General features: G+C 39.0%; 1 protein-coding gene across 3 annotated transcripts in view; it reads right to left on the reverse strand.

Moving 5' to 3' along the window:
• CDIN1 (CDAN1 interacting nuclease 1) overlaps positions 1-23,712 on the reverse strand; it is a 182,198-nt gene extending 158,486 nt beyond the window's left edge. For all 3 annotated transcript variants that reach the window (XM_077818946.1, XM_077818945.1, XM_077818944.1), the window contains exon 1: positions 23,474-23,712. In XM_077818946.1, the coding sequence (XP_077675072.1) occupies positions 23,474-23,574 (101 nt within the window). In that variant the 5' untranslated portion in view covers positions 23,575-23,712. The remainder of the gene's footprint in view (positions 1-23,473) is intronic.
• Positions 23,713-26,495: the final 2,783 nt, after the last annotated feature.

Genomic DNA, 26,495 nt, shown 5'->3' on the forward strand with positions numbered 1-26,495 from the left:
CTCCTCTTCTTCAGTAGTTAAGGTTTGACCCTGGTACCAAGTATTGAGAATATTAATGAGCTGCAGATAGTGCTTGTCCCATTTGTTTTATTAATGCTTGTAATTTAACTCTGTCATTGCATATTTCTCTTTTTAAGATCTCACTCAGTTCCTTCCAAATTTCAACAGTGTCAGCAGTAAAACAGCTATTTCCCTGCATTTTGTTCAAGGCTACAGAAATAGACTTCAGGGACTCAACCTATGTTCAACATTTCGCTTAAGCCCAATGTTGAGAACTTTGGCTGTGACAGTGCCATCTATTTTTCACAATTTTGTTCAACCTGTCATCAGATCAGGCCTGTTCTTGATACAGCGCTCAAAACAGTCCACTACCGAGTTCTATGTCTTGTGGAAGAGTTAGCTTGGTTCCTCCCACTTTTTTTCAGAGCAGCTGCTGCAAAGTGGTTGTTATGGAAGTATTTTGCAATTTCAGTAACATTAGTCTTTATTTCTGGAAGACTGAAGTCTTTGGCTAGGAGGTGCATCAAATGAGCCCTGCAACCGTATGTTATTATCTTGGGGCTCATCACTCTCTTCTAAATAATTTCTTCTCATCTTGGATACATTTGCAGCGTTGTCTGTGACCAGCTGCGTACTATACATTTGAATTTTTTTTCAGTTTTTTATAGCTTTGACTGCTACTTCTTGTAAGTATTCTGCTGTGTGCGCATTTCCTGATGTATCAATTGTTTCTGTAAGGAAGACATTTCCTCCTTCTGTTGTCACACAAGCACGTACAACAGGATTATTGTGGACATTGCTCCGTCCATCAAGACTCAGGTTAACAATTTTACTATCTAGACCTTTTGCAGACTGCTCAATTTCTCTTTCATAAACTTTATCCAGCAATCTGTTTGCGACGTCTGCTCTGCTGGGTGGACTGTATCCTGGCCTTAATGACTGAACCATGTTAATGAACTGTGGGTTCTCAATCATACAGAAAGGAAAATTTGTTGCATAAACAAACCAGGCAATTTTTTCATCAATTACCTCTTTTTGTTATCCGCTGGTTCTTAACACAAAATTATCTATGGTTGTTTCTGGATGATGGAGATTTTTCTTCTTTTTGCTACAGATAATATACTGTGGCTATGTGACAAACACTATCATTGGCAGATACCTCCGATATGACAGAAAATGATGGTGATCTTGAAGGTGGATAGTTTTCAGAATCCTGTATGTTGAGGATGGATTCTCCCAAACAAAATAAGTCAATGCAGTTATTTAATTACTATTACCATACCTCTCATTTACTACTACTCATTGCATTCACTGACACTCAGTACTACTTTAAAGGTGAAATTGTAAAAGGAAGATCTGCCTATTTCAGCTATTTATTTTTTAGTTCAACTGCTTTTAAAATGATAGTACCATAGAGTAACAACTATATTTTTTGCTCAAACATGAGAATTCAAGAATAGTCCAGAAGGAAGACAGGCAGTCCTTAAGAAAGAAGTATGAAATAAAGTTTACCAACCTGAAGATTCTTCATGGTCAGACATGTTCCTTCTCAGGAAAAAGCTGCGTTGAAGATGACGAAAGGAACACTTCTCATGATGTTGTTCCATCCGTGTAACCAGGCCTGACATTTCTTTGTTACACTGTATTTTGCATGCTTGCCTGTCTTACCCACAGGTAGAGGAACTTCATTAAAATATTCCCAAATTGGGTCTCTTTTACGGCCTATTGCCATAATAGGTTTTCCCTTCTAGTGAGAGAATGGTATGATACGTCTCAAATCAATGATGGCTATGTTCAGAAAGACCTCAAGACTTCTAGAATATGCTGCTCAAACAAACAGTTTCACTTTTGTTTCTACTGCCTGTCGCTCCCTTCTCACATTTATCTCCAGACTTCTTCTCCTTATCCAGATCTATTCCGCCCCCAACAATCTTCTATTCATTGAACTTTTTGAAACTTTTCACTTTTAGAGAGAGGTAAGGGATTGACTCTGTGTACACAAATTTGCAGAGGGACTATAGGGTTTGTCTGTTATTTCTCACCTCTATATATTTATTTTTGCTGTTAACAAGCATGTTATTTCTGAAGACACAAACCCAGTTTTAAAATTGCAAAACTAAGCATCTCTGATGGTATCTTCTAGACTGAGCACTGAGTCCCATCGGGTAGACAGAAAGATTAACCTAAATAATCTATACAGAAGCCCCTGGAACCTTATAAGATTGGGTCCCTAATCGATGAACTATTGGAATTCATTTACAAAACTTTTCTTAAACATTACACGAATATATTGTCTCATACTATATAATTGGAATTTATAATCCCTATTCCATGATGAGATATTGTTGAGCTATAATGTATCTTAATTAATACTATCTTTAGATAAAATATTTTTTGAGGAAAAAACCTATCAAAAAAATCTGATTTAAATACAAAAAAGTTGATTTTTTAAAAAAAATCATTGATTTTTATTCACCCTGCAAACAATACTATTGCTATACTGTAAACCTTATGTACAGTGGAAAATTTCATAGGCACTCATTTTGAAAGGTAACATTACTGTAGTAACAATAGGCCAAATAATTTCTTCCATAGGAATAAAAAACCCTGAACAGGAAACGAAGTTTTGATTTGCAGAGTTTGATAAATCATCCTCAATTTGAGTATAAGCAGGGGAAGAAGTGGCTCTGAGAATTTTGTAGAAGCCCACAACAAACCTGCACAGCTGCAGTGGGTGAGGAGGGAAGAGTGGGGCAATCACTTGAGCTCTGCTTAGAGACACTCACCAGCAATCGCAAGTCTCTCTTATCTTATCTGAATCACTTTCCCCTCCAAGGGAGTATTCATGTATAGAAGGGGTTGCTGCATTTAACATAACTTTACAAGGTCAACATTATCATGCATGGTAAATTCTTGTTGATTATGAGGAGGATATCCCATGATTGTACATGAACTGAACATAAATTCATGGAAGGGGCTGGTAAAGGATGGGTAAAATTCAGTTTCTTATGTGCATAATTTTGAGTAAACACTATCCATTTTTCCTTTAAGTGTTTCTCAAAGGAATAATTTGACCCCAGGAGGAAATTTTCACAGTTATTTATATTTCTTTAACATTTCCTGAGAGCTGATCTATATTAGAGAAATTGCACCAATACGTCTTAGCCACTATTATGTCTTTTCTTTCAGACTGTCGTTTCTTTGGAGCAGGGACTGTCATTTTCTATACATTTGCACAGTGCCTATCACAATGGGCCCTCCACTTGCTTAGCCTCTAGAAATCCCTGCAATATAAATATCAATAAAACAATTTTAAAATAGGCCTTGTTACACCGGTTCAGTGGGGGAGGAAGGTGTTTCATAGCCAGCCCAGATTGTAGGATGGAGGCTAAGAGTCAGCAGATTTACACGCCTGGGTGGCCCATAATAGCTGCCAGTCCACAGTGGTCCTCCTAGGTGAGAGAGGCTACCTTTGGTTAATTTACAGAGCTACTTTCAGGTGCTGGAACTGGCTAGCCTGTCCATAAAAGAGCAGAAAGAGGCCTTTTGTTGATCTGTCATTGGCTACTGCAGAAATCTAGATGGGGCCCTGAGCTGTGGTCAGGCTTAGGAATAAGGCAGGCCCAGCATATGCTATGATGCTCTACATTTGTGAACTAAGAAAAGCGTAGGGAAGCCACTGACAGCTGTGCGTGGCAGGGCCTTACCCCATCTTTTTGCTGCTGCTTTTAGGAAATACACTAAAGGTTTAATACATTTGTGACCCCCTGACAAAAAACAAACAAACAAAAACAAACACCCTGAAAACTAGTTCTTGTCTAAGTTCTTATTTGCCAGTTATTATTATTGCCAAACTCACCTGTACTGATTTAAGCTAAATCAATTTAAGCAAGGTTTAAACCAGTTTCAGTGTCCAAATGAAGGATTTGCAACTTTTCTAAAACAGACCAGCACTTAGAGATTTTCTCCAATTTTCTCCAAAGCATGGAATAGTTTAACAAAATCTGAATACCAGAGCATAAGAAGTTTTTGGTATGATGAAATATCATTAGTAGACAATACTTTGGCTTTCTAATTCCCAACGAAGACAGTGCTATTTGAAAAATACACGTCTTATAATTGTATTATAGCATTAAAACAACATATATTATTTGTCCGGAACCACTTGCTGCAGCCTGGTATGGTACTTTCAGTATTAGCTTATATTAAATTTAAAATCAAGATGAGGTTTAAACTCAGCTATTCATCTGCAAAACTAAAAGTATCACTCCATTCTGAAATTCACCAAAATTAGCTTCATTAAAACACACAGTAGCTTAATTCAAAGGTTTCAGAGTAACAGCCGTGTTACTCTCTCACGAAAGCTCATGCTCAAATAAATTGGTTAGTCTCTAAGGTGCCACAAGTACTCCTTTTCTTAATTCAGAGGATATTTTATCAAGCACTTCTAATTATGCAACTGTTATAAATGTTTCTGTGAATTGAGCACTAATAGATTCTATAGCTCTGGTAGGGATGATAAACTGACTTGCATGAATTAAAATAGTTTGACAAAAACATACCCAACACTGTAGCCTCATACTATTCAATAAAAGCAGCAAACTCTGTGTGTGTGCGCGCGCATGCATGTAATCTTACTGCTTATATCCAATAGTGTGAGGCTAACCCTATGACAAAGCTCTGAGAAGGATACTTGCAAACAGATATCACTCCTATAACCTTGACACTGAAGTTGGTCTAACAACTTCTATACAATTTAGTGACGTGTGAAAACAGATAATGGTGCAAAACATAGAAATGGCAGCATTTAAAATTCATAGTACCACAAGGCCATTAGTTTCCCCACTGGGCCACTTGAACTTTAATAACGTCTGACCTGGTTGGCCAATAAGTTCTAACTGAAGACAGAGGAAAATTGCCAGTATTAGATACTGTTTGAATGATTTTTCATTTAGAAAGATTTTAGAAATTCCTCCAGAGCACCAATTCTTCCTGTGGACAGCTCATTTTTTTGGTGTCTTCTTTAAATGGACAATATATTTTAAGGCAACTCCAATATGAACAGTCTTTATCAAATACAAATAAAGAAAATAAAATGCAGATCTAAAATTGCCGGAGTAAATGCAGATTATCAGCAGAGGCAGTGAACAGGTAACATAATGCTAGTTCTCCTGTGTTATATTCCCTCAACTTTCAGCCACATCACAAGAAATGATGTTCAGGATTACCATTCAACAGTCACAGTAAAAGAACTGTAAACTTAAAAACATACAAGATTATAACTCACTGAGGTATTTTGTAATCTCCAAAAAAAAAAGGGAAAAAACGGCAAGTCATCAAGAGAAGATGTAATTTTATGTGCATGTTTGCATACACATGCGTGCATGGAGACAAGAGTAGTATTTCATAGAACACACAGTTAGACGCTAAATGAAAAGGATAAACACCAATTAAAAGTACAATTAAAAATGCAATTGTGAAAACAGACAAGAAAGTCACACAAACAGAATATAATATTGTGTAACTTCTTAAGTGAATGGACTTGCCGGCCTATTTTTGATAATGCGTGCTGAAAATAGAAATATAATTTTGGTAGACCTTATCAAAGTTAAATGGTAGGCTATTTGTTGAATCTACATTTAGAACATGGAAATCATGAAGAGGTTTTTTGCAGTAATTGCTCTTTCATCAAATTTTTAAGTAAAACCTCTCTCCTTTCAGCTAATCCCCACCTAACAAAATCCCATCATAAAATTGGGAGGGGGAAGGGTGGAGAAGTCATGGAACTAACCTGAGATTAGTAAATCATCATACTGTTCACATGTTATATCCTTTCTCCTCAGCCCTTTGTCTACCATGTCTATTTTGACTGTAAACTCTTCAGGACAGAGACTGTCTCTTACACTATGTGTGTACAATGCCTTATACAATAGGATCCTGATCTTAGTTGAGGTTCCTAGGCACCACAATAATAGAATTATTAAATATTCCAATATAGAGTGGGTAAATATGCTTGACTATTGCAGCACTATGAAGCCATAAGAGTGAGAAATCACTATCCCTATGAAATCCCACGTCTGTGTGTTTAAATATGAAACTGGCAAACAGTTTTCCCAATATTCAGATTGTTTAAAAGTTACAGTGGAAACAGGTTTGTGTGTGACTTATACATATGTGCTCAGTATTTGGAATCCAGTTTTGGGCTGCGCCATAATAATACTACCACCAGAAATGGCAGCAGAGTATTGAGGGACAAAGCTGACAAGCATTTTTCATCAACAGAACATAAAGTGTTTTACAAAGTTGGGTACGCATTTATACCCTCATTTTAGAGATGGTGTAATAGAGATAGACAGGTTTTCTGACTTGCCCAAGGTACAGACAAACTCAGAGACAGAGCTGGGCACAGTTGCCTTACACCCAGCTCCATGTCCAATCCACTACATCCACTATGCCTGCAGGAGACATTAAATTGATTAAAATACAGGAAGTCATTGTCCAAACTCAGCATAGGACAGAAATAAGTAAACAGCATAAGCAATTTTTTTTAATTACAGTTTTATATCTTGACATTGTAATCTGCCAATCGACTGAGAGTATGGCTCCAAAAGTGCATGATCAACTGATGCACATTACTCCTACCTATTCCATCAACATTTATATTTCTATCCTCAACTTGACCAGCACTTAATTTTAGTATTTCCTTCTGAAGATTTGTTTTAAAATGGCAGTGAAATAAAAAAATCATTGCCCTCTGATGATGGGTATTCAGTGGTCTGTGTGAACAGAGTTTGGTGGTCTTATTTCAGCTTCCAGGTTGTCTTGCAGCATAAAGACTATAATTACAATGAACACTAAGTGGCAGTTAAAGCAGAGTAGCCAAAGACTGAATGTTCAGGGAGATTGAGTTACTCTCAGGACATATCTCCACTGCAATCAAAGACAGCAGCGGCTGGCCCAGGTCAGCTGAGTCAGGCTCATGGGGCTCGGGCTGCAGAGCTATAAAATTGTAGTGTAGTTAGACACTGGAATCTGGGCTCTGAAATCGTGCAAGAAGGGTAGGTCTCAGAGCCTGGGCTCCAGCCCAAGCATTTACACAGGAATTTTATAATCCCGCAGCCCGAACGCCATGAGCTCGAGTCAGCTGATACAGGCTCAGAGACTTGTAGCATTGTGTTTTTTATGGCAGTGGTGACCATCTTCCAGGTCAGAGTTGAGGCCTATAAATTACAGTAATGGGACCACATTGTACTCAGATTGTGATTGCGAGAATCATTTGACAGAATCTTCCCATGTTTTCATTTCCATCTATCTGTTAGGGCAATTATATGGCTCCCTCAACAGCACAGTTTCAGATCACGATATCTCAGCCCATCTGATAAGGACTATTGGAGATTTGTGATAATATATAGACTTAATTTGCTTTATGCAAAATGAGAAAGTAATTTCACTTGATAGTCTCCCTTACTTTTTTCCCTTTAAATCTGATCTGAGCACATAACCTATTATTTTTCCTCCTTTAATTCAGCCATATACTAGCCACCAAAATGATAAATGCACCAGTTTTCAGAAGCATATTTTTCCTTTCATACTTATTAACTTCAACTCTAAAGATAATTGGACCTTACATTTAAATTTAAAAATTAGAAAAATACTTTGGCCTGTATAAAAACATATGTGCCAATTAAAAATCCTTAAAAATAACCCCAAAACACATTTGCTATAAGTATATAATCACATTTAGAAAACTATAAATTATTTTTAAATTTAGTATTTACAAGCAATTAATTATAAAAACAGCCAGGTGGCTTTCATTATATAAATGACTATTAATGCCATTGGCCTCCTGCTGCTACCGTATTTAACATTTGCATGTGTTACATAACTATCTCCAGGTACAAATGAACACCTAAAAAGTCATCAAAGTTTTTAATGACACCATTATAAGCAGTTAATTTTAAAAAGTTAATGTTTTACTGATGGTTTCTATAAAAGATGATAATCTTCAGTATATAATTAAAATAATATGTAGTTCTAACCAAGTCTGGAAGTTATTTTTTCCCCATTGCTGTGTATAACACAAGTACAATTTTAAGTCATGTCTATTTTATAAAGTTAAATATTTAAAGAAAGAAAACCATGTTTACAGCTGAAAATTTAGGATTACAAAGCTAACCATATATTAAATTTAATTAATTAATACCTCCTCACAAACTGCTAGAGCAGTGTGATATTTTGCTACTTTATTTTTATGTTATCCCTTTACAGTGTGTTACCTTACAGATGTAGGAAGAGCATACACTTTAGAAAGTTTGCTTCCACCTCCACAAGCAGGGATAAGAAACTGAATCCCACAACACTTCCTTCCCACTAAAAATGTGGCAGATAATATGAAGTTGTGCAGGAGGTTGGACTAGATGATCATAATGGTCCCTTCTGACCTTAATACCTATTAATCTATGAAGAATAAGAGGTCGTAAAATCCAAACTGTTCCTTAGACCTGCATTATATATTTTTAAAATGTCACTTTCACACAAGCTACACACCTAGCAGTAAGAATTTACAGAGAACATCCGAGAAAGTGATTCATGACATGATACAACTCTCCCCTGCAGTTTTTATTTCATTTTATTTCCAACCCCCAATCTAAAAAACCCTAAGATGTATACACTTCTTAAAGCACTCCTGAGTACCCTTTGCACCCCTCTCTTTAAAGTGACATGATCACAGTACTTTCCCCCTATGTAAGGGTGCAAAAGAATAAGAATTCTATTGGAAACCTAATCCACGGACTAGATGAAAGAAGTTACCCTGAATGCAAGTATTTTCTAACTTCACGTGGAGGCCAGCCATGCTACCTGTCTGAACTGCCAGAATTCCACTAACCCAAGAATAGGTGGCTGAGTGGGTAAGTTGACTGACTACAACCCAGAAGGCTGTGGGGTTGAGTCTTGCATGATAGAACACTGAAAGGAAATCTCAATTTCATCCAGCTGCAAAATGCCCTATGGTCTATCAGGCTAGGGCACTCAAAGGTGATCAGATGTGATGCTGGCCACATTGCTCTCTTGTGCACTGTTGGCTATGAAACAGTCTGCCTTAATTGCTTCAGTCTGATGAGCCACTGGCTTGGGGGAATTTTGAACTTTGAAGAAGCAAGAGGCAAAGGCAGTGTTGAAAGAAAGAGGGGGCGGAGACAGGGACAAGGGAAACCTAACATCCAAAATTACTGTTAAACATGGGATTAGCTCAATTTACAATACTCAAGTCACATGATTGTTCAAATTTTATAATTTGATAGTGGAATTGTCAAAATACAGTCAAAAGTCTATGCATGGGTTGTTTTGTTTTAAGTGCGTACACAGAGGCTACGATTTTCAAATGGAGCCTAAAGAAGGTGGGCACTCAAACTTAACTGAAAATCAGTGGGACCTGGACACCTAACTTCTATATACTCCTTTGCAAAAATCACAAGATGGTTTTAAAACTTAGCCATTTTACACTTATAAAGGTGACCCACAGAGAAATAAAAGTGATTGCGGCCTTAGTTGCTTTATGATGTATAAAAGACCTGAAAAGCTGTTATTTTTTCGGTTTGTTCTTTACATTAGAAATATCAGGTCTTAATATGCTACAAGACTCTTCGGAAAACTGCAGAATTAGAGAGACCATGACATCACAAAAGGCAGGAGACTGGAAAATGAGAATTCAGAGAAGGGATTTTTGGTCAGACTATTTGAATTTCTCTGATACTGATAACTAAGTTAACTCATTTCTCCTGTTAAACACTTACGGGAAAGTACTCTGTGAAATTCAATACCTCTGCTTCTTAAATTGAGACTTTCAATCCAGTTCTCCAGTAAAAACAGGGATGTCAAAAATGGTGTTTTGTTTTTAAGCAGCAATTTGAAAATTGCAGGAATGAAAAGGGATATTTAAAAATCTGTTAACTGTAGTGGAAATAAACATGAAACTCAATTTTTCTTGGTACCACAAAGTACTTTGTTAATGTACCAGTTTTCACTAAACCAATCACAAAAAAATCTTTATGTTAATGTTGACTGTTTATATGTAATCTGTTACCTGGAAAAAAACAGAAGGACTCTCTAGCCACCTAATCACCATATCAATGACACATGCCACAACAGAGAAGCACTAGTTTATTTGATTGATCATGGTAGATAAACTCCAAATAACAGAGAAATTAACAAATGCTTGACATTTGCTCAACATCCATTATTCTGACACTGCTTTCAGAATTTCAAAGCCTGGGAGTATGCTTAATCAACATTCATATTCCCTAATGAGCTACAGGCACCATATTGCGCCCCGCCTTAGTACTGATGAAAACTGCATATTGGCCATTTCCAAAATGTTCTGGGACTCCACATAGGGCCCCTTCTCTCTCTTGTTCCTGTTCTGCAGTTTTCTTTTAAACACTTCCAAGACAAAAGCATCTGCCAGTTTTTTCTCTCTGGGGATGTATGCAAAATGAACTTAACAGTTTTAAGGCAGGAGAAACCCTCACATCTAAATTCATTCATAGGACAGAAAAGGGCCTAAGAGGCCTCTCCAGGGACAAAACCCTGCTGAAACGTTCCCCGACAACAGTGGGAGCTTTATAAAATCTAAGTCCAGACAATTTCCAATTCAAATGCCCAGCATAGCATGACCTTTGTCAGATCTATGAGTCCTAGATGCACCCACTATTTTTTTATTCTAACCAGCACAGACATTAGACAGGGCACTACAGCTAAGCAGGAGGTTCAATATTTGCATGCTCTTCTATTGTGAAAATGTAACAGTGACAGCACTGTGTCGAATTCTTTTCCCTCTAGAACTTTAACTCCATAGGAGAGGCATAGCTGACAGATGACTCTCCCAACATCTGTGTTATGTACACTGCACAGCTGAGGAACCTTGGATCACTGTCATACCATCTTGGAGATGACCTACAACTTTCTTATATCTACCCATTATCTGAAAAAAAATATACCATTTGAAAATACACTACGATTTTAACAAAAAGTAAATATGGCAAGAAAGATTAACATAATTTATAATCATTAAGCTGTTCACATAGCAGCTCAACATGTTGTATAAACATCATATACAAAATAATTTATCAGAACTGACATGGTGCACATCATATTGTATTATTTAATATGCTTACTAAAATTTCATGGATCAAGCTCCACTTCTGAAAGCACTAGAAAGCCCTAGAAAAATATTTGTTCATGATTTATTTTGATTACCTTTTACAGCTACATGACAAAGTGGAACGCACAAAATTACAAGGTTAAAGTTTACACAGCTATTGCTTCATATACTAAAACATAACAAATGGTTTCCATGTCTGTGTAGTGTTTTACTTGCATTTAGTAGTCAGCAGCACACTATGCTAAGCACTTAGTTTTCTACTGAATATTTTAATGATTTTAAATAGTGCTTACAATAAACATCCTGACCCAAGGTAAAAATGTTAGTGAGACTTTGCATATGGATTATTTTTGGTAAGGAAAGACAGACAAGCAATGAATTCTATAAATTAAACCGAATCTATTGTTATCAATATGTAGCAAATATTGAGAGGAAAAACAAATAAAAAATCTAACCAACTATGAAGAGGAAGAATTTTCAGATGTCACTAGAGGAGTTCAGAGTGATTCCAGGTTCCTAGTGTAAATTTTGAACATACAGTTTGATCTTCTGTCTTAGCAGGAAGGCCAGAAATTGTATGCACTGGATGGCCAACAGGACTCCTGCCTATGAAAAGGATAAACCCAGAGGTCACACTGGACTACTAGAAAAATTATTTAAACTAAACAGAGATCTTTTCTATAAAAGCCTATCATTCTCTCATAGATTGCCGATGACAAAGAAATTCAACAGAGATACGTGAAAAACGGTGCCACCGCCTCCCTCTACCCCTCCATTTTTGGGGAATTAAATTTAATGATTAAGAGGTTGCATTTCTAATCTGAAAACAGAATAATGTATAAACATATTTCTCATGTAAGTATCAGTTTATTTGTCAGACTGAAAACACAAACTATCCAGGTACTCCAACCACTAGAGTGTCTGCCAAGTATTTAAAAATACAAATCCCTTTCTTCTTAGCCTGTAGGAGAAATAGCTTGATTAGTTTACAGGTTTTCATTTCTTTATATCATCTGTGTTTTTCATTTAGCTCTTAAAATATCCAGAGTTCTATGACCATAGAATCATAGAAATGTAAGGCTGGAAGGTGCCTCAAGAAATCATCAAGTCCATACCCTGAGCAGGATGAAGTAAACGTAAACCATCCCAGACATGCATTTGTCCAACCTGTTTTTAAAAGCTTCTAATGATGGAGACTTTACAATCTCCCTTGGAAGCCTATTCCAGAGATTCACTACTCTTACCATGAGAAAGTTTTTCCTAATATCTATTTTAAACGTCCCTTGCTACAGATTAAGCCCATTACTTCTTGTCCTACCTTCAGTGGAGATGGAGAACAATTGATATCTGTCCTCTTTGGAACAGCGCTTGAGCATATTGGAAGACTTATCAGGTCCCCCCTCATTCTTTTTAAACATGAGTTTCTTTTAACATTTCTAAACCTATTTTATCATTTTTGTTGCTCTCCTCTGGACTCCCTCCAATTTCTCCACATCCTTCCTAAATTTACTGCCCAGAGCTGGACACAATACTTCAGCTGAGGCCTCACCAGTGCTGAGTAAAGGACGACAATTACCTCCTATGTCTTACATACAACCCTCCTGTTAATACACCCCAGAATCATATTAGCCTTTTTTGCAGCTTGTCTTTTGCAGGAGTTCCATAGTCTAGGTCAGGGGTGGGCAAACTTTTTGGCCCAAGGGCCACATCCGGGTTGCGAAATGGTATGGAGGGCTGTGTAAGGAAGGCTGTGCTTCCCCAAACAGCCTGGCCCCCGCCCTCTATCCGTCCCCTCCCACTTCCTGCCCCCTGACTGCTCCCCCCAGAACCCCCGACCCATCCAAGACCCCTGCTCCTTGTCCCGACTGCCCCCTCCCGGGACCCCATCCCTTATCCAAACCCCCTGACCGTCCCTCCCAAAAAACCTCCACCCCATCCAACTGTTCCCTGTCCCAACGGCCCCCCAGGACCTTCTGCTCCTTATCCAACCGCCCTCCCCACGCCTTCTTACCAGAGCAGCAGAACAGGCTTATGGGAAAGCCTGGGAGGTGGGCGGGCGCAAGCTGTGCTGCCCACGCGGCAGCACAACTGCAGAAGAGGGGGGGACAGCAGGGGAGGGGTCCAGGGCTAGCCTCCCCGGCCGGGAGCTCAAGGGCCAGGAAGGACGGGCCCATGGGCCACAGTTTGCCCACCTACGATCTAGGGACAGCTCCTGCAAAAGTTCCGTCTCCTGCATTCATGAGCCTCTCTTTATTGACTGACAGTTTCATTGTTCCAGTGGAACACAGTGCAGTAGGAAGCCATGGAAAGTGGGAGAGAGAAAATTTCATAGACGATTCTGAATCTCAGAAGTTGACATGAACTTCCTTCCATGGGGAGCCAGTGCAAGGAGCAGATCACTAGTCTGAGGTGTTCATGACCACCTATTCTAAGCAGATGAGCTGTAGCATCTCTACCAACTTTAGCTTTATCAGAATATGTAATTTCACTCCTATAAAGAGTCGCAATAATAAAACAAACGTGAAAAAACTCATTAGCGGGTTTGCATCTGATAGGATGGTGTGCAGTCTAGCCAGCACAGATAGAAGCGGGTGCTTTGTCTCACCATTGCTACTTGGGCATCCTATTGCAATGATGAGTTCATGAAATAATATGAGTGAAAACGCTCATCACTATGACTGAAGGCATTATTTGCATGCTGCTGGCACTTTTGTTCATGTTGTCTCACCAGTTCTCCAAACAGTTTTATATGTGTTGTGAAACATGGGGAATTTGATTAAGCCAGTAGGATGCCGCAGGTGAAGGAATAAGTTGCCCCTATCACCACCTTGGACTGCCTGAGAAGGACCTGTGCCATTTCAGGGCATTTTTGTTCATTCCTGCTGTTTCTTGGAGGCAGGGCAGGAATGTCTGGTGACCAATGGTACCAAATGCTACTGAGACACCTGACAGAGGCTGGGTATGGATGTATTTTCCTTTTCTATGTATAAGAGGAGGTCATCCACCAGAGCCTAGTCCAAGAAAGTGGCATTGGTGATTGTTTATTGCTAGCTTCTAAATTTATCTTGCTTAGAAAAGGGAGACTGGATACTGGGTGGTAGCTCAAGAGATCTCCAGCATAAAGCAATGTTTTCTGTAGTACTGGTTGGACTGGGTGGTAGATTCCCCTCATAAAAAGGTGGCCATCTTTTAGAACAGGTCCCAGGTATTCTGTACTCTCTTCCCTCTCAAGGAGAGGGGTCAAAGCAAAAAAATGAGAGAATGTCTTCACAGGACCAATAAGAGGTTGTAGTTGCTAAAAGCCAAAAACATGGCAGAACTTAATATATAGGGTGAAATCTTGGCCCCACTCAAGTCAATGGTAGTTTTGCCATCATCTCTAAAGGGACCAAAATTTCATCTTCAGTGCGCAGGAGTTGATCAGATGTGTTAGTAACACTGACTCTAAGACAGACATTGTTTCCTCAAACTTTCTTCTGGTGGATTGCCACTAAAATAATAAGGTAAAAGTGGAAATAGAGAAAAAAAAAAAGTGACTGTATTATAAATTCTCACTGAAATCCTTACCAACTATTCATTTACATGAAATACAATTTAGCTTTCTAAGATTATTTTCAGATTGCAGACTATTATGCTGCTTTCACTGAATAGGACACTTAGAAGGATAAACAATTACAAAAACGACTGTCACAAGAGCATACATTTTATTTTACTTAGTGATATGATAAGCTTAGGAGCATATATCAAGACCAAAATGGTCTTGGTCATTAATTTAGGCAATAAATCATAGGTCTTGCCAACCATGATGGCAAACAGATGCTAACAAGGAAATGTATTATTTAATATTGCCATGTGTTATAAAAATGTAAGTGTATTTAAGACGTCTTAAATTTTTATAATAATTGCGTTTAATACATTACTGTTTTGACACATACAGGAATAAAATTTATAGATCCCAGTCTGTAGATGTTTCCTCTTCTGTGAATATGGAGTATATTCCAGAGAATTTAAAAAAAAAAAAAAAAAAAAAAGCAAGCGGGAAAATAATATCTTATAGTTTTGTAGTGAACACTGTCAGCACTGAAATTCATTAGATGAACAAGACTACTACACGTGTACTTTACATAAATAGCAGTTTTTCCTCAAAATTCCCAGGAAACACAAATAGCAATGAGATTTTAAACATTTAAATTCTGAACCGTAGTAACCAAGTATTTTTCTAATCTACGGGATAGCAAAGAGCCCAGCGTTTGGTACAAGGTTAACATGGACTTAAAAAAAATATAAAAGGTCAATATTTTAAATGATCCATGATAAACCTTGCAATTTATGTAGGTAACTTGGCAAATTTTTATCCTACTACTCAACTTGCTTCTCCCCGCACATTAGTTTAATTCTTCCAGTGCTATGGTAAAATGTTCATCAACAAGATTCTTTGAAGAATCATTAAAAACAAAATCTCTTCCAATACTTCTCACATACACCCATCATCTTCCACAAAGCATTGCCCTTTGGTTCAAGTACTAAAATCTGAAAGCTCAGGGAAAGCTGTCCTGATTTTTAGTCAGGCCAGCCACACTAGAAACAGAACCATTGTGCACATCTCTCTCTCTTTCCACCTCTATATCGCTCCCTCCAGTACAGCAGGCCATGGTCTCCTAGCAGGTAGAGCAGATAAGACTATGTTGACTTTTTCGAACAATCATTTTTGTTTCACTGTAACATGACTGCTCAGTTAATGACTTATTTTGTTTGTGTATCATTTTGTTTAACTTTCCTTTTCAATCAGCTCTCCCAGGTATCAACACAGTTCCCTTTCTTGCAAGTGCTACAGTCAATGCTTTAAAACACTTGAGGAAGCAGTGATCAGTGTATGGAAACTAAATTCTCTTCATTAAATCTACTGAAGCAGATATTAAAAATGCATTTAATATACTGGCAATGGTTTGTGGGCATCACTGACTGTGACAGGCCAGTTACTGATGAGCTGCTGTCAGACGGCCTTCTCAGCAGGAATCTGTCTAAGGCTGCTGAAGGACAGCAATATCTTCCCTTGTGTGTAAGCTCTATTCATCTCCCAAGTATTTACTAAATCACAGGCCTCTGCACACAAACCCTGCGTTTCAGCACATGCTAACAAATGATGGATGGCCTAGTCAATTCGTTATGTCCTGAAAGCGTGATTTCCTGCCATTCCAATCATCAAACCTCTAGAGCCTTCAGAGCTGATCAGTCCTGGAAAATATATTTTGCAGGCTCTATTAAATGAGTAGAGGTTCCTTCCATTAGAGTCTCAAACTTTTTTTTCCTCCTGGCTGATTTAAAAAAAATCAAACAAGAAACACACACCACCACACAAAACCATCACTATTGTCTGTGTAAAGTATTCAATGTTCGGGGTGTACATCATTAGCGTATTAGTAAGATAGGACTCTCCTAGAATATTAGCTAGTGGATTTAATTTGGCTAAATAAAATAAAAACAATTCTCATTTTTACAGTAAACACATATATACCATTTTATAGATATGGCCTCTTTATTATGTAACCTACAGAGCGTCTAAAACTTTTTCTTGTATAATGGCGCTCATTTGAACAAATACCTTCTAGAGGAATAGAGCACTCACAAGGACACATTCCCTTTGTATTATTCAATCCCTGTGAAATATATCAACACAACTCCTTTAATTGAATTTCTGCTAAAGGGAAAAGCCATTTAGGAATAAACTTCATGTGTTCCAAAGATAGGCTGGCTGTCAAAGGAATAAAGATTTTTTTTTTAATTCAATAAGGTAATATCTGACACCTTCTTTTCTACATGCTATGAGAACACTGTATATTTAGCTTTGCTAGTCAATGACATATCAGAGCAAAACACACATATCTCATACCTTTTACTCAGACAAACAATTGAACAAGTTGGTCTACTGCAGCTAGAGTGTCAGCTGTGCTTAGATACATTTTGGTTCATGGTGGAGAACAGAGCTGAGCTAACAAAGTAAATAACCATCTGGTGATCCTAAAAACTAAGATTTCTATTCCTCTGCTTGCTAGGTATGATCCATCCAGACCCAGCACAAGCTTTTCCACATTGCCCTGCCATTCACCTCTACCTTGACCTGGAGATTAAGCTCACTTTTATTGCACACAGAGGTCATCTGTATTAGGTCAAAATTCAAAGTCCCTTGTCAGCTAAGGTTGATATATTCCAACCTTTCCTACTCTAATGCATCAAATTTTTCATGGTGAGGTCATATTCAGTAGACAGTGTATTCAGCAATTTATTGTGCCATTGTAATATAGCTTAGACTATGATTGTCCACAAAGCTATCACATGAATAGAATATTTTTCACTATGAGGTACCAAATCTCTTCTTCCCGTAAAACTCTTAACCTGAACTTGTTTTCAGACATCAGAAGAATGATACTATAAGTAATTGTCCCTGAAGTACAATCAGAATTACCATTTTTACCATTATAGTCCTTCGCTACACGAAATATGACTATAACAATAGCCCAAAATCCATGAGTCAATTAAAAAAAATCACATATGGTCAGTGTTAAATCTTCCATGCCATCCCTACTCAACAGTCACAATAATCTGGCCTTTAAATCTACAGACATCTGTTTGTCTTTCAGAGGACACCAAAGTTGCTACACGATGAAATATCGCAAAGGACAAAAGTGCTACAACAGTCATATTACTATACTACTAAATATGATTACTACAACATATATATAACTTTACAAAGCATTACATTAAAGTATGTTGTGACCACCAAAAAGAGCCTAATTAGTCTATTCCTTTAACAAGTTTATTCTTTCCTCCGTATTTAAGACAAGTGCACCTATTTTGAAGTATAGCACATTTCTAGGGAATTTATTTCCAGATATGCTTCAACAAGATACTGTTGTCTTTATACTTCCATTAAATCCCACCAATTTCAATGGGCTTTGAATAAAGGCATGAGCTGATTTTAACACATTTGTTATTGTACAAATTCCTCAGGACAAGAAAGACTCGCTCTTTACCTAGCCAATATGACTGCTACAATTCAGATGCTTCCCCACGTGACAGTTCCTGCTCCATAGCCATCATAGTTGAACATTTCACTATTGTAACAAGTACTGCTCTTTGCAGAGATGAACTAGCAAAAGAAATAAGCTATAGATGTCACATCTCAGCTATAACAACCCTGCATACATCTCAGAATAGACAGAGAGAGGAAAATAAAATAAAAAGTCTTCAACCCAATGTTCTTACCCCCTTCAAGTATGGGCAAATCTACACCACAAATGTAAAAGCAAAAAACAAACAAACCTTTAAGAGAAAAAATTCATACTTCACCCAAAAAATAAGCCTTCAAGCTTTCTTCTTCCTCATTAACTCTTCTAGAGTGAGGTAAGCACAACTTTCATTTTGGCTGTGTACTACTGCAGTCTCACATGGATTTTGGTCATTTCCATGAAACTTGTCTTGCATATGTAGTAAAAAGTTCAGGTTAAGTCTTGAAAAGAGACTTTGCATTTTAGCATTAAACACAAATTGTATGCACGCTTGTGCAGGGTTACTTATATACAATAGCTATTGGGAAGCCATATCCCACCTTGCTGAATAAGTTTCACTTAGAGTCACATTCTCAGTCATACGTATATTCTACCTCATGGCTAAAATGTAGATTAAAACACCCTCCCAGATTCAAGTCAGCATTCAGCCTTTTAACAAAAGGCTTCTTTATAACAAAAGTTACAATTTCCACATTGCAACTTACTCAAGTAATTGGGGACTTATATTCTAATTCACTTCCTATAAAGTTATTTTGACTGTAATAGAGTTCATTGTAATTGGTTGTTACGACATACAAGATTTCAGTAAGTTTATCCAGAATTTTTCAAGCCTCCAACTGACTAAGACCTCATCCCATATTCTCAGGCCATCTACGTGCTTAGCTAAATGTAGCTTGAAGTGCAAGTTAAATTTTAAATTATATTAGCTTTTGCTCCAAATACTATTGGCAAAGCAAAACAGTAGTCAGGCTTCAGAGTAGCAGCCATGTTAATCTGTATTCGCAAAAAGAAAAGGAGTACTTGTGGCACCTTAGAGACTAACAAATTGTCACCCATAAATGATGGTATTGAGTTTGAAGGCTCACAGATAGAAAAAAATTAAAACCTCTCAAGGAAACTAGTATTTGTGTAGGCTGCTGGAGATGGTATATATTCCAAATAAATTGGTGCACTAATGCAAAGAGTTGCCACTTTTAAAGATAGAATTGAAACATACAATGACTGCTTAGGTTTACATATCTACCTGAGGGCCGAATCCTGCTTTTTCCTCACGAGTGAGTAGTCCCATTGAAATCACTGACATCATTTGTGTAAACAAGGCATGAAAAATTCACTCACTAAGAGCCACCAGGAAAATGTCCCCAGCAAGTGGTAAGGAGGAGCAGAGAAGGAGGGGGTTTTAGCTATGAATTTTTCCTGTCATTTAAAATTTCATATTTTAATAACAATGCTTATAAGTCCTTACAAATGCCAAGACAGCCTTCCAAGTGCAAGCACAAACTGTTATGCTGCTGTTTTCTTAAATCTGAAAACAAACAGCCCACTACCTCTACAACTTATCAAGCTTTCCCAATCTCCCCCCAACCCACTCACTTTCACTTTCTGCTACTATTCAGAAACCCATGAGTAGCGGTGAAACTGACAAGAATCATGTCAATTTTACTCTGCTGTTGCTTAGAACTTTCCCAGGCAGCAAATGACCCAGGGACTGATGCTACTCATGAGAAAGACAACACTCCTCATTTCTTCCTTTACAAAATAAAAGGAGGCTGGGAGAGGTAAAACAACAGGAACCCTCACCCTCCCATCGCAAAACAGCGAGAAAGCTCTGGGTGGTAGTGATGATGCTGGAAAAAGAGGAGGAGAGTGTACTAACTTGATTTATATATATTTTAATGAGATGACAAATGTGGTTGATAGAGGTAATAGCGCTGATGTATACCTATGCATATGACTTGGCACCGCTTGACATTTTAATTAAGAAACTAGAGGACCACAAAAATCAACATGGCATACATTAACTGGATTAAAAAGTAGCTATCAGGGTCTCAACATTTAATTGTAAACAGGGAATCATCATTGAGCATGTGTGTTTCTAGTGGAATCTCACAGGGAATGTTTCTTAGACATATTCTATTTACCATTTTTATCAATAATCTGAAAGAAAAGATAAAATAATCACTGATAAAATTTGCAGATGACAAAAAGATTGGGGGAACTGGTAAATAATGAAGAGGGTAGATCACTAATACAGAGAAATCTGGATTATTAAGTAATCTGGGCACATACAAACAATATGCATTTCAGTATAGACAAATGTCTATCCTGGAAAGCAGAGACTGAAAAAGATTTGGGATCACGGTGGATAATCAGATGAATATGAGCTCCCAGAGCAAACGCTGCCTAAAAACTAATGTGATCTTTGAATACAAAAAGAAGAGACTGTCGAGTAGGAGAAGGGAGGTTATATTATCTCTGTGTTTGGCACTGGTGTGTCCACTACTGGAATACTGTACCCATTTCTAGTGTCCACAATTCAAGAAGGATATTGAAAAATTGGAGAGGATTCAAAGAAGAGTCACAAGAATCATCTATGGATCCATGCCTTACAGTAAAAGTTCCAAGGAGCTCAATTTATTTTTCTTAATCAAGAAAAGGTTAAGGGGTGATTTTTTTTATTGGCTATTACCTTGGCTTGTTGGATTTTTGAATTAAGGACATAGTCTATGGAACGGCAGCACTGCACCCTCCACTCTAACAAAATGGAGTGTAATTGGCAATTTAAAACATAAAACATATTCCCTCTCCCCCCATGCTGTAGTTCTGTAGTATGCAACTCATGACACCCCCATTGCACATATATAGATTTGTAGGATCAAAGTACCTAGTAAATGATATGTGGGGAGGTGAACAGAAAGTTCCTGAATGTGTTTGAAAGTCTGTGTGATGTTAAATCAACATGTTGAACCAGTGCAATTTTGTGTATGAACATTCATAACAGATTAGACAGTCCACAATCCAAATTGCATCAGTTTACCTAAAGGTGTGATGTTAAACTGATTTAATTAAATTGGTGCAAGTTGTGTGCATAGACCAGGTCTGGGATGATCCAGGGTTTTGTAAATAGATGAAAGGGAAAACTTGTTGAAGATTGAGGGCTGGTGTACACTGAAACTTTACATCAGCATAGCTACTTCTTTCAGAGGTGTGAAATATCCATACCCCTGAGAGACATAGCTATGCCAACCTAACCTCCAGTGTAGACAGTACTAAGTCAATGGAAGAATTCTTCCATCAGCCTAGCTACTTCCTCTCGGGGATGTGGATTCACTACAGTGACAGGAGAATCCCTCCCATTGCTGTAATCTGTGTCCACAGTAAAGTACTACAGTGGTGCAGCTACAGCTGTGCCGCTGTAGCGTTTTAAGTGTAGACATTCCCTCATTCTACAGCTAACTCTACAAGGGGTATGTCAGCACTAGAATGCTATAGCGGCACAGCTGTAGTGGCGCTGCTGTAGTGCAGACACAACAGCAACAGAATTTTTTCATCAATTTAGCTGTGTCTATACCAGGGGCTTAATTTGACTTAATTACATCACACAGAACATGACATTTTTCACAACCCCTGAGTGACATACTTAAGCCAAGCTAACGTTTTAATGTAGACCAGACCTAGTGGGCTAAGTGGACTCCAATCTCTACAATCTCTGCAGCTACTTCGGGGGTCTCAAATGCTGAAAAACTATTTTCATTTATTTTTAAATATTAAATTTGGGAGGGAGGTGGGATCTTGCTTTGTAACTGAAATGGAAGCCAGATATTTGAAAGTCCTTTCATGGAATTTTCAGTTGAATGATTTTCCCAACTTCCAGCTTGGTGATTAATAAATCCCAGTGGACAGCTGTCATCGTCACAAAAAAATGCAACCCAATGTGCATTTTTATTTGCTACCTCAGCAGAGGTCAATGAGAGAATGAGAAGGGAGGCTGAACTACCCTCTTACTCATAGAGGTAGTCCATCCAGCTCAGTGTTGAAGCATATTGGTAGAGAGGTTCAGAGAAGTTGGCGTTGCACAATTTATTTTCTGCAGAGAAATACATTTAGGCCAGGGAAAGACCATTACTTTGGAGTAATTCACCAACACTAAGGCTTGGTCTACACTAGGAACTTATGTCAGTATAACTACATTGCTCAGGTGTGTCTAAAATCCCCATCCCATAGTGACGTAGTTATACTGACCTATTCCCCAGTTTAGATAGTGCTGTGTCAATGGGAGGACTTCTCCTGTCCATATAGCTGCCACCTCTCAGGGAGGTGGAGTACCCTCGCCGACGGGAGAAGCTCTCCACAACAGGTACCATCTTCACAAAAACAGCAAATTGTAAACCACCCCCCCAACAAACGTTATGCCTACATAAAGCACTGAGAATATAGTCCTAAATATCCAGAAAGCATAAGTAAATCCCACATGGCTGTCACTATCACCTCATATCATCAACCCCCTTCCCAAAAGCCTGGGAAAGGAGATGAGCTTTGCAGCCTCCTGAATGTTAACAAACATGACCTCTATCATAGCTAGCAGAAAGTAAATGCAAGAAATGAGGCCCAACTCGTATCATCCATGCTCTTCAGTTTTATCCAAGTAGGTATTTACCTGACTGTGTTGGTGATCTTAACTGTAGCAATATCAGAAGGTGAGATTGGTTAATGCTCATCTAAGCAGGTGATCCTTGACTGGGCCTTCAACCAACCCAACAGTGGCATGATGTGTAGAGAAAAGTTACAGCAGGGTCTGCTGGCCATTCCTGTCCCTGTACTAGAAGGGAAGGGAAATACCATCCCAAGTAGGATTCTGCCTCAATTCCCCCCAAGTCAGGGATCAAGGCAATGATGGCTCACTCAGGCAATTGGATCCATCTGGAGTTTGGGGGTTCACATAGGGTAACAGAGGCCTCTTATTTGGGGGCATCCTTTATTTTGTTCCCCCATCAGCTCACACAAGACAGACATTACCCCCTAGATGACTGTATGCTACACGATGGGTGTGTGTGTGTGTGTGATTTTGAACCATGTAGAATTTTGTACCACGCAGAAAACCACCATGCAGGGCTGCCCTTAGAAACAAGATCTAGCTCCTATAATCCACGCATGGAGATTGCAGGCCACCCCATAAGCCCAGAGGAGTGGGGGCTGCACTGGCACAGGGTGGCAGTCCAGGGCTGTGGAGTGGAGACAGACTTACCTAGGGAATCTCTCCTTCAGCTTCCTCAGGCTCTGTCTGGTGGGCTGCACGTGCCCCAGGAACTGGGCTATTTCATCATACTGGGCTTTACTCAGCTTCATGCCTCGCACTCAGGAACCTCCCAGTCATACAACGCAGGGCTGCAGCAGCCAGAAGGGAGGAGGGGGGCGCGCCCGCTCTAATCCTAGGGGATGGGGAGAGAGGAGAATGGCGCTGCAGCCGCAGCAAGGCTCTGACACCCCGCGCGAGCGCCCAGCGTTGAAAAAGCCCAGCGCCCATGCGCGACAGTTACCGGCTCCTGCCGCCCCGCCCTTGAGGAATAAGGAGGTGGGGGGAGAACGAGCGGCGGCGGCGGTTGGGAGGAGTTAACGCTTGAGGGCGGGGCTGCGCTACGCCGCAGGCTCTTCCGCGCTGTGGGCAGGCTCTGGCTATGGCTGAGCAGGTAGTCGGTTGCTGCGGCCATCTGGCTACTCTAGTCCCACGGTGCGCCTCCTTTCCGGCCGCTGGTGCAAAGGGAGTGGAGAGCTGTGCCTGCCCCCCCGCCGCCCCAGCTAAGTGGAGCGGTTACTCTGTGGTTGCTGCCCTTAATGGTTGCATACCGTAGTGCTGTTCTTTGCCCCTGCCATGGGAGGTGGAAGTGCAGCCTCCGGAAGGACCAGTTTGGGGAGGGCCAGGGGGGAAAAGCATCCCTTGAGAGGGATAAAAAAAAATGGGGGTACTTGTCCCGTGACTCGCTTCCTTCCCTGGCCTGCATCTTTGCACGGACCAGGAAGTGGCTCACAGTGCCAAGAGTGTGAGTAAAGGCCTCATACAAGCTGTGTAGCCATTGAGGGATACAGGGGGGCAAGGTTTGGGAAGGACAAGAGTTGGCACCCTGTGTGAGTATGCCCAGAGATCTATGGATCCTAAAACTGTTACTGGGAGGTCAGGCCGCCTGATCCACTCTGTTACCTTTAATCCCCCTCTCCCTTAGTCCTTTCGCCTTTTCTGCCTTCAATTAGACACTGATGTGCCACTCCAGTCCCTTGCTTCAACTTCTGTAGTATTTTTAAACTAAATTACTTTTCACCATTGTCACTGTTTGTTTATTTGGTTCTGTCAGTTTCAACAGAATAAATATACTGGTCAATGTCATGTTTGTTTCTAGCTAGCATCTTCCTCTCATACAGTGTACTTTTGGAATTGCAAACTCAGTACAGTAAGGTTAGTGTACCTAGCAATAATTTAACCTCTAAATAAACATTAAAATAGGATTTTATAAAATATAATTTTAAGAAAAGTATTCCTATTATGGATTTTATTTTAGTGCTGTGTATTTAAAAATTGTCTAGAAATACCTGGATGATAGGAGCTCCTTTTTAATAAATAATTGTATGTTGTTACCCCCTTCTTGATCCCTCTTAGACAGTTTACAGGCTCTTATGGGTTGTTTTGGTTAGGAGGAGAAAAGATGATGGAGTCAGGGATTTCTTTGATGCACTCTTGTTTATTTACAAAGCCTTGGTTCCGTGAACACAGTAGAAACCAAATATAAGATAGCTTCTTTGCTTACAGTTCCAGTCCTCTTTAAAAAGCCAGCACTTTATCAAAAGCTCTCTCTCAGCTTTTTCTTCGGGCGAGTCATGCTCCATAGCTTTCTGGGGCTACTTTACGCCTTCTCTGTTTCTGTGGTGTTTCTGCCCCTTCTCTCTCACATACACCCCTGCTATCAATTCCTTGTCCCTGCCTTTACATTCTGTCCACATAATTCAGATTTCTGAATGGCTTTACATATGGCCAGTGTTTTAGGTGGTGGCTCGTATTGTTTCAGATATTGCTAAACAAAGGGGCATTTAATTGTTCCCTCATGTAGCCTGAATGGAAGGCATCCATTATGCCCACCAGCTTCACCAACACCCAGAATAACAATATAAACTTGAGGCCTTAACTGCAAAAAATTATACATGTACTTCATGTTACATATGCTAAGCCAATGGGACTACTTGCATTTTGTAAAGTTAAGTACATCTATAAAGTCGCAGTGCCAATATCATGTTTTTAGATATAGTGAGTCAATCCACAAATATCTTTGAAACTGACTTAGAAATCATGAGAGATTAAAAAAATAATATTTGAGATCTTTGTGTTTGCCTCCTGGTTTTGAGCCTTTAAACATTGGCGTAGTTTGACTTCTATATTGGGGGTGGAGGAGCAGCTCAAGTCAGGCCAACGGGGCTGCACACGGGGGCAGCAAATTCTGCACCTGCCCAAGCCTTGCAGTTTGCAGGGGAATGCCCCCACTCTCAAACTATGCTCATGCCTTTATGGATCACATTTTCAAGTTTTTTGCTACCATGAGAGCTAGAAATTTGCTTATAAGAGAAAAGAAAGCTGATATTCGCACAGGGATTGTAAGAAATGGGGCTTTAAGAAAAACACCAAAGATTTCAAAACTTGTGATAAATTTTCGCTTTTAGGCAACAACAGGATATGTGCTGAAATGTTTGAAGGAAAGGAAGTAATTAACACTCCAGTCCCACAGTTAACTGTGGGCAGGGTACTCTGGTGTGTCTGCACAGAGTCCCCTTAACTTCAGTGGGGCTGTGTTTGCACCCAAAAGTCTTCCCGTGGCCTAAATAAACAAAAACATATTTTTAAGTTTCAGTGAAAACAGTGATTCCTTTTTACCTCAAAATTCCCACGCAGAAATTGCAACCAATCTGGTACATTTCACATAGTGGTTGAGAAACAAAAAGTGAAACTGGCTAGAAATAAACATGAAATAAATCAGTCTATTTTTCACAGTCTTTGCTGAGAGAAGGAACAAACAGCATTATTGGTGGAAAGTAAGCTATTTTTTTAAAAACAAGTTTAATGATCTAAAGTAAGAAAGAGAGCAAACAGTTTGTATTTACACATTTACATACACATTTTAACCTAACAGTAGATCTTTAACTTTTCTTTTTCCATAGAAGTGGAGAACTTGGCCCCATACTAGCAAGATTCTATTTGTCCACTGATTACTTTTGGAACAGAAAAGGTA

This window comes from Eretmochelys imbricata, chromosome 6 (genome assembly GCF_965152235.1).
Source record: "Eretmochelys imbricata isolate rEreImb1 chromosome 6, rEreImb1.hap1, whole genome shotgun sequence".
In the NCBI taxonomy this organism is placed as follows: Eukaryota; Metazoa; Chordata; order Testudines; family Cheloniidae; genus Eretmochelys; species Eretmochelys imbricata.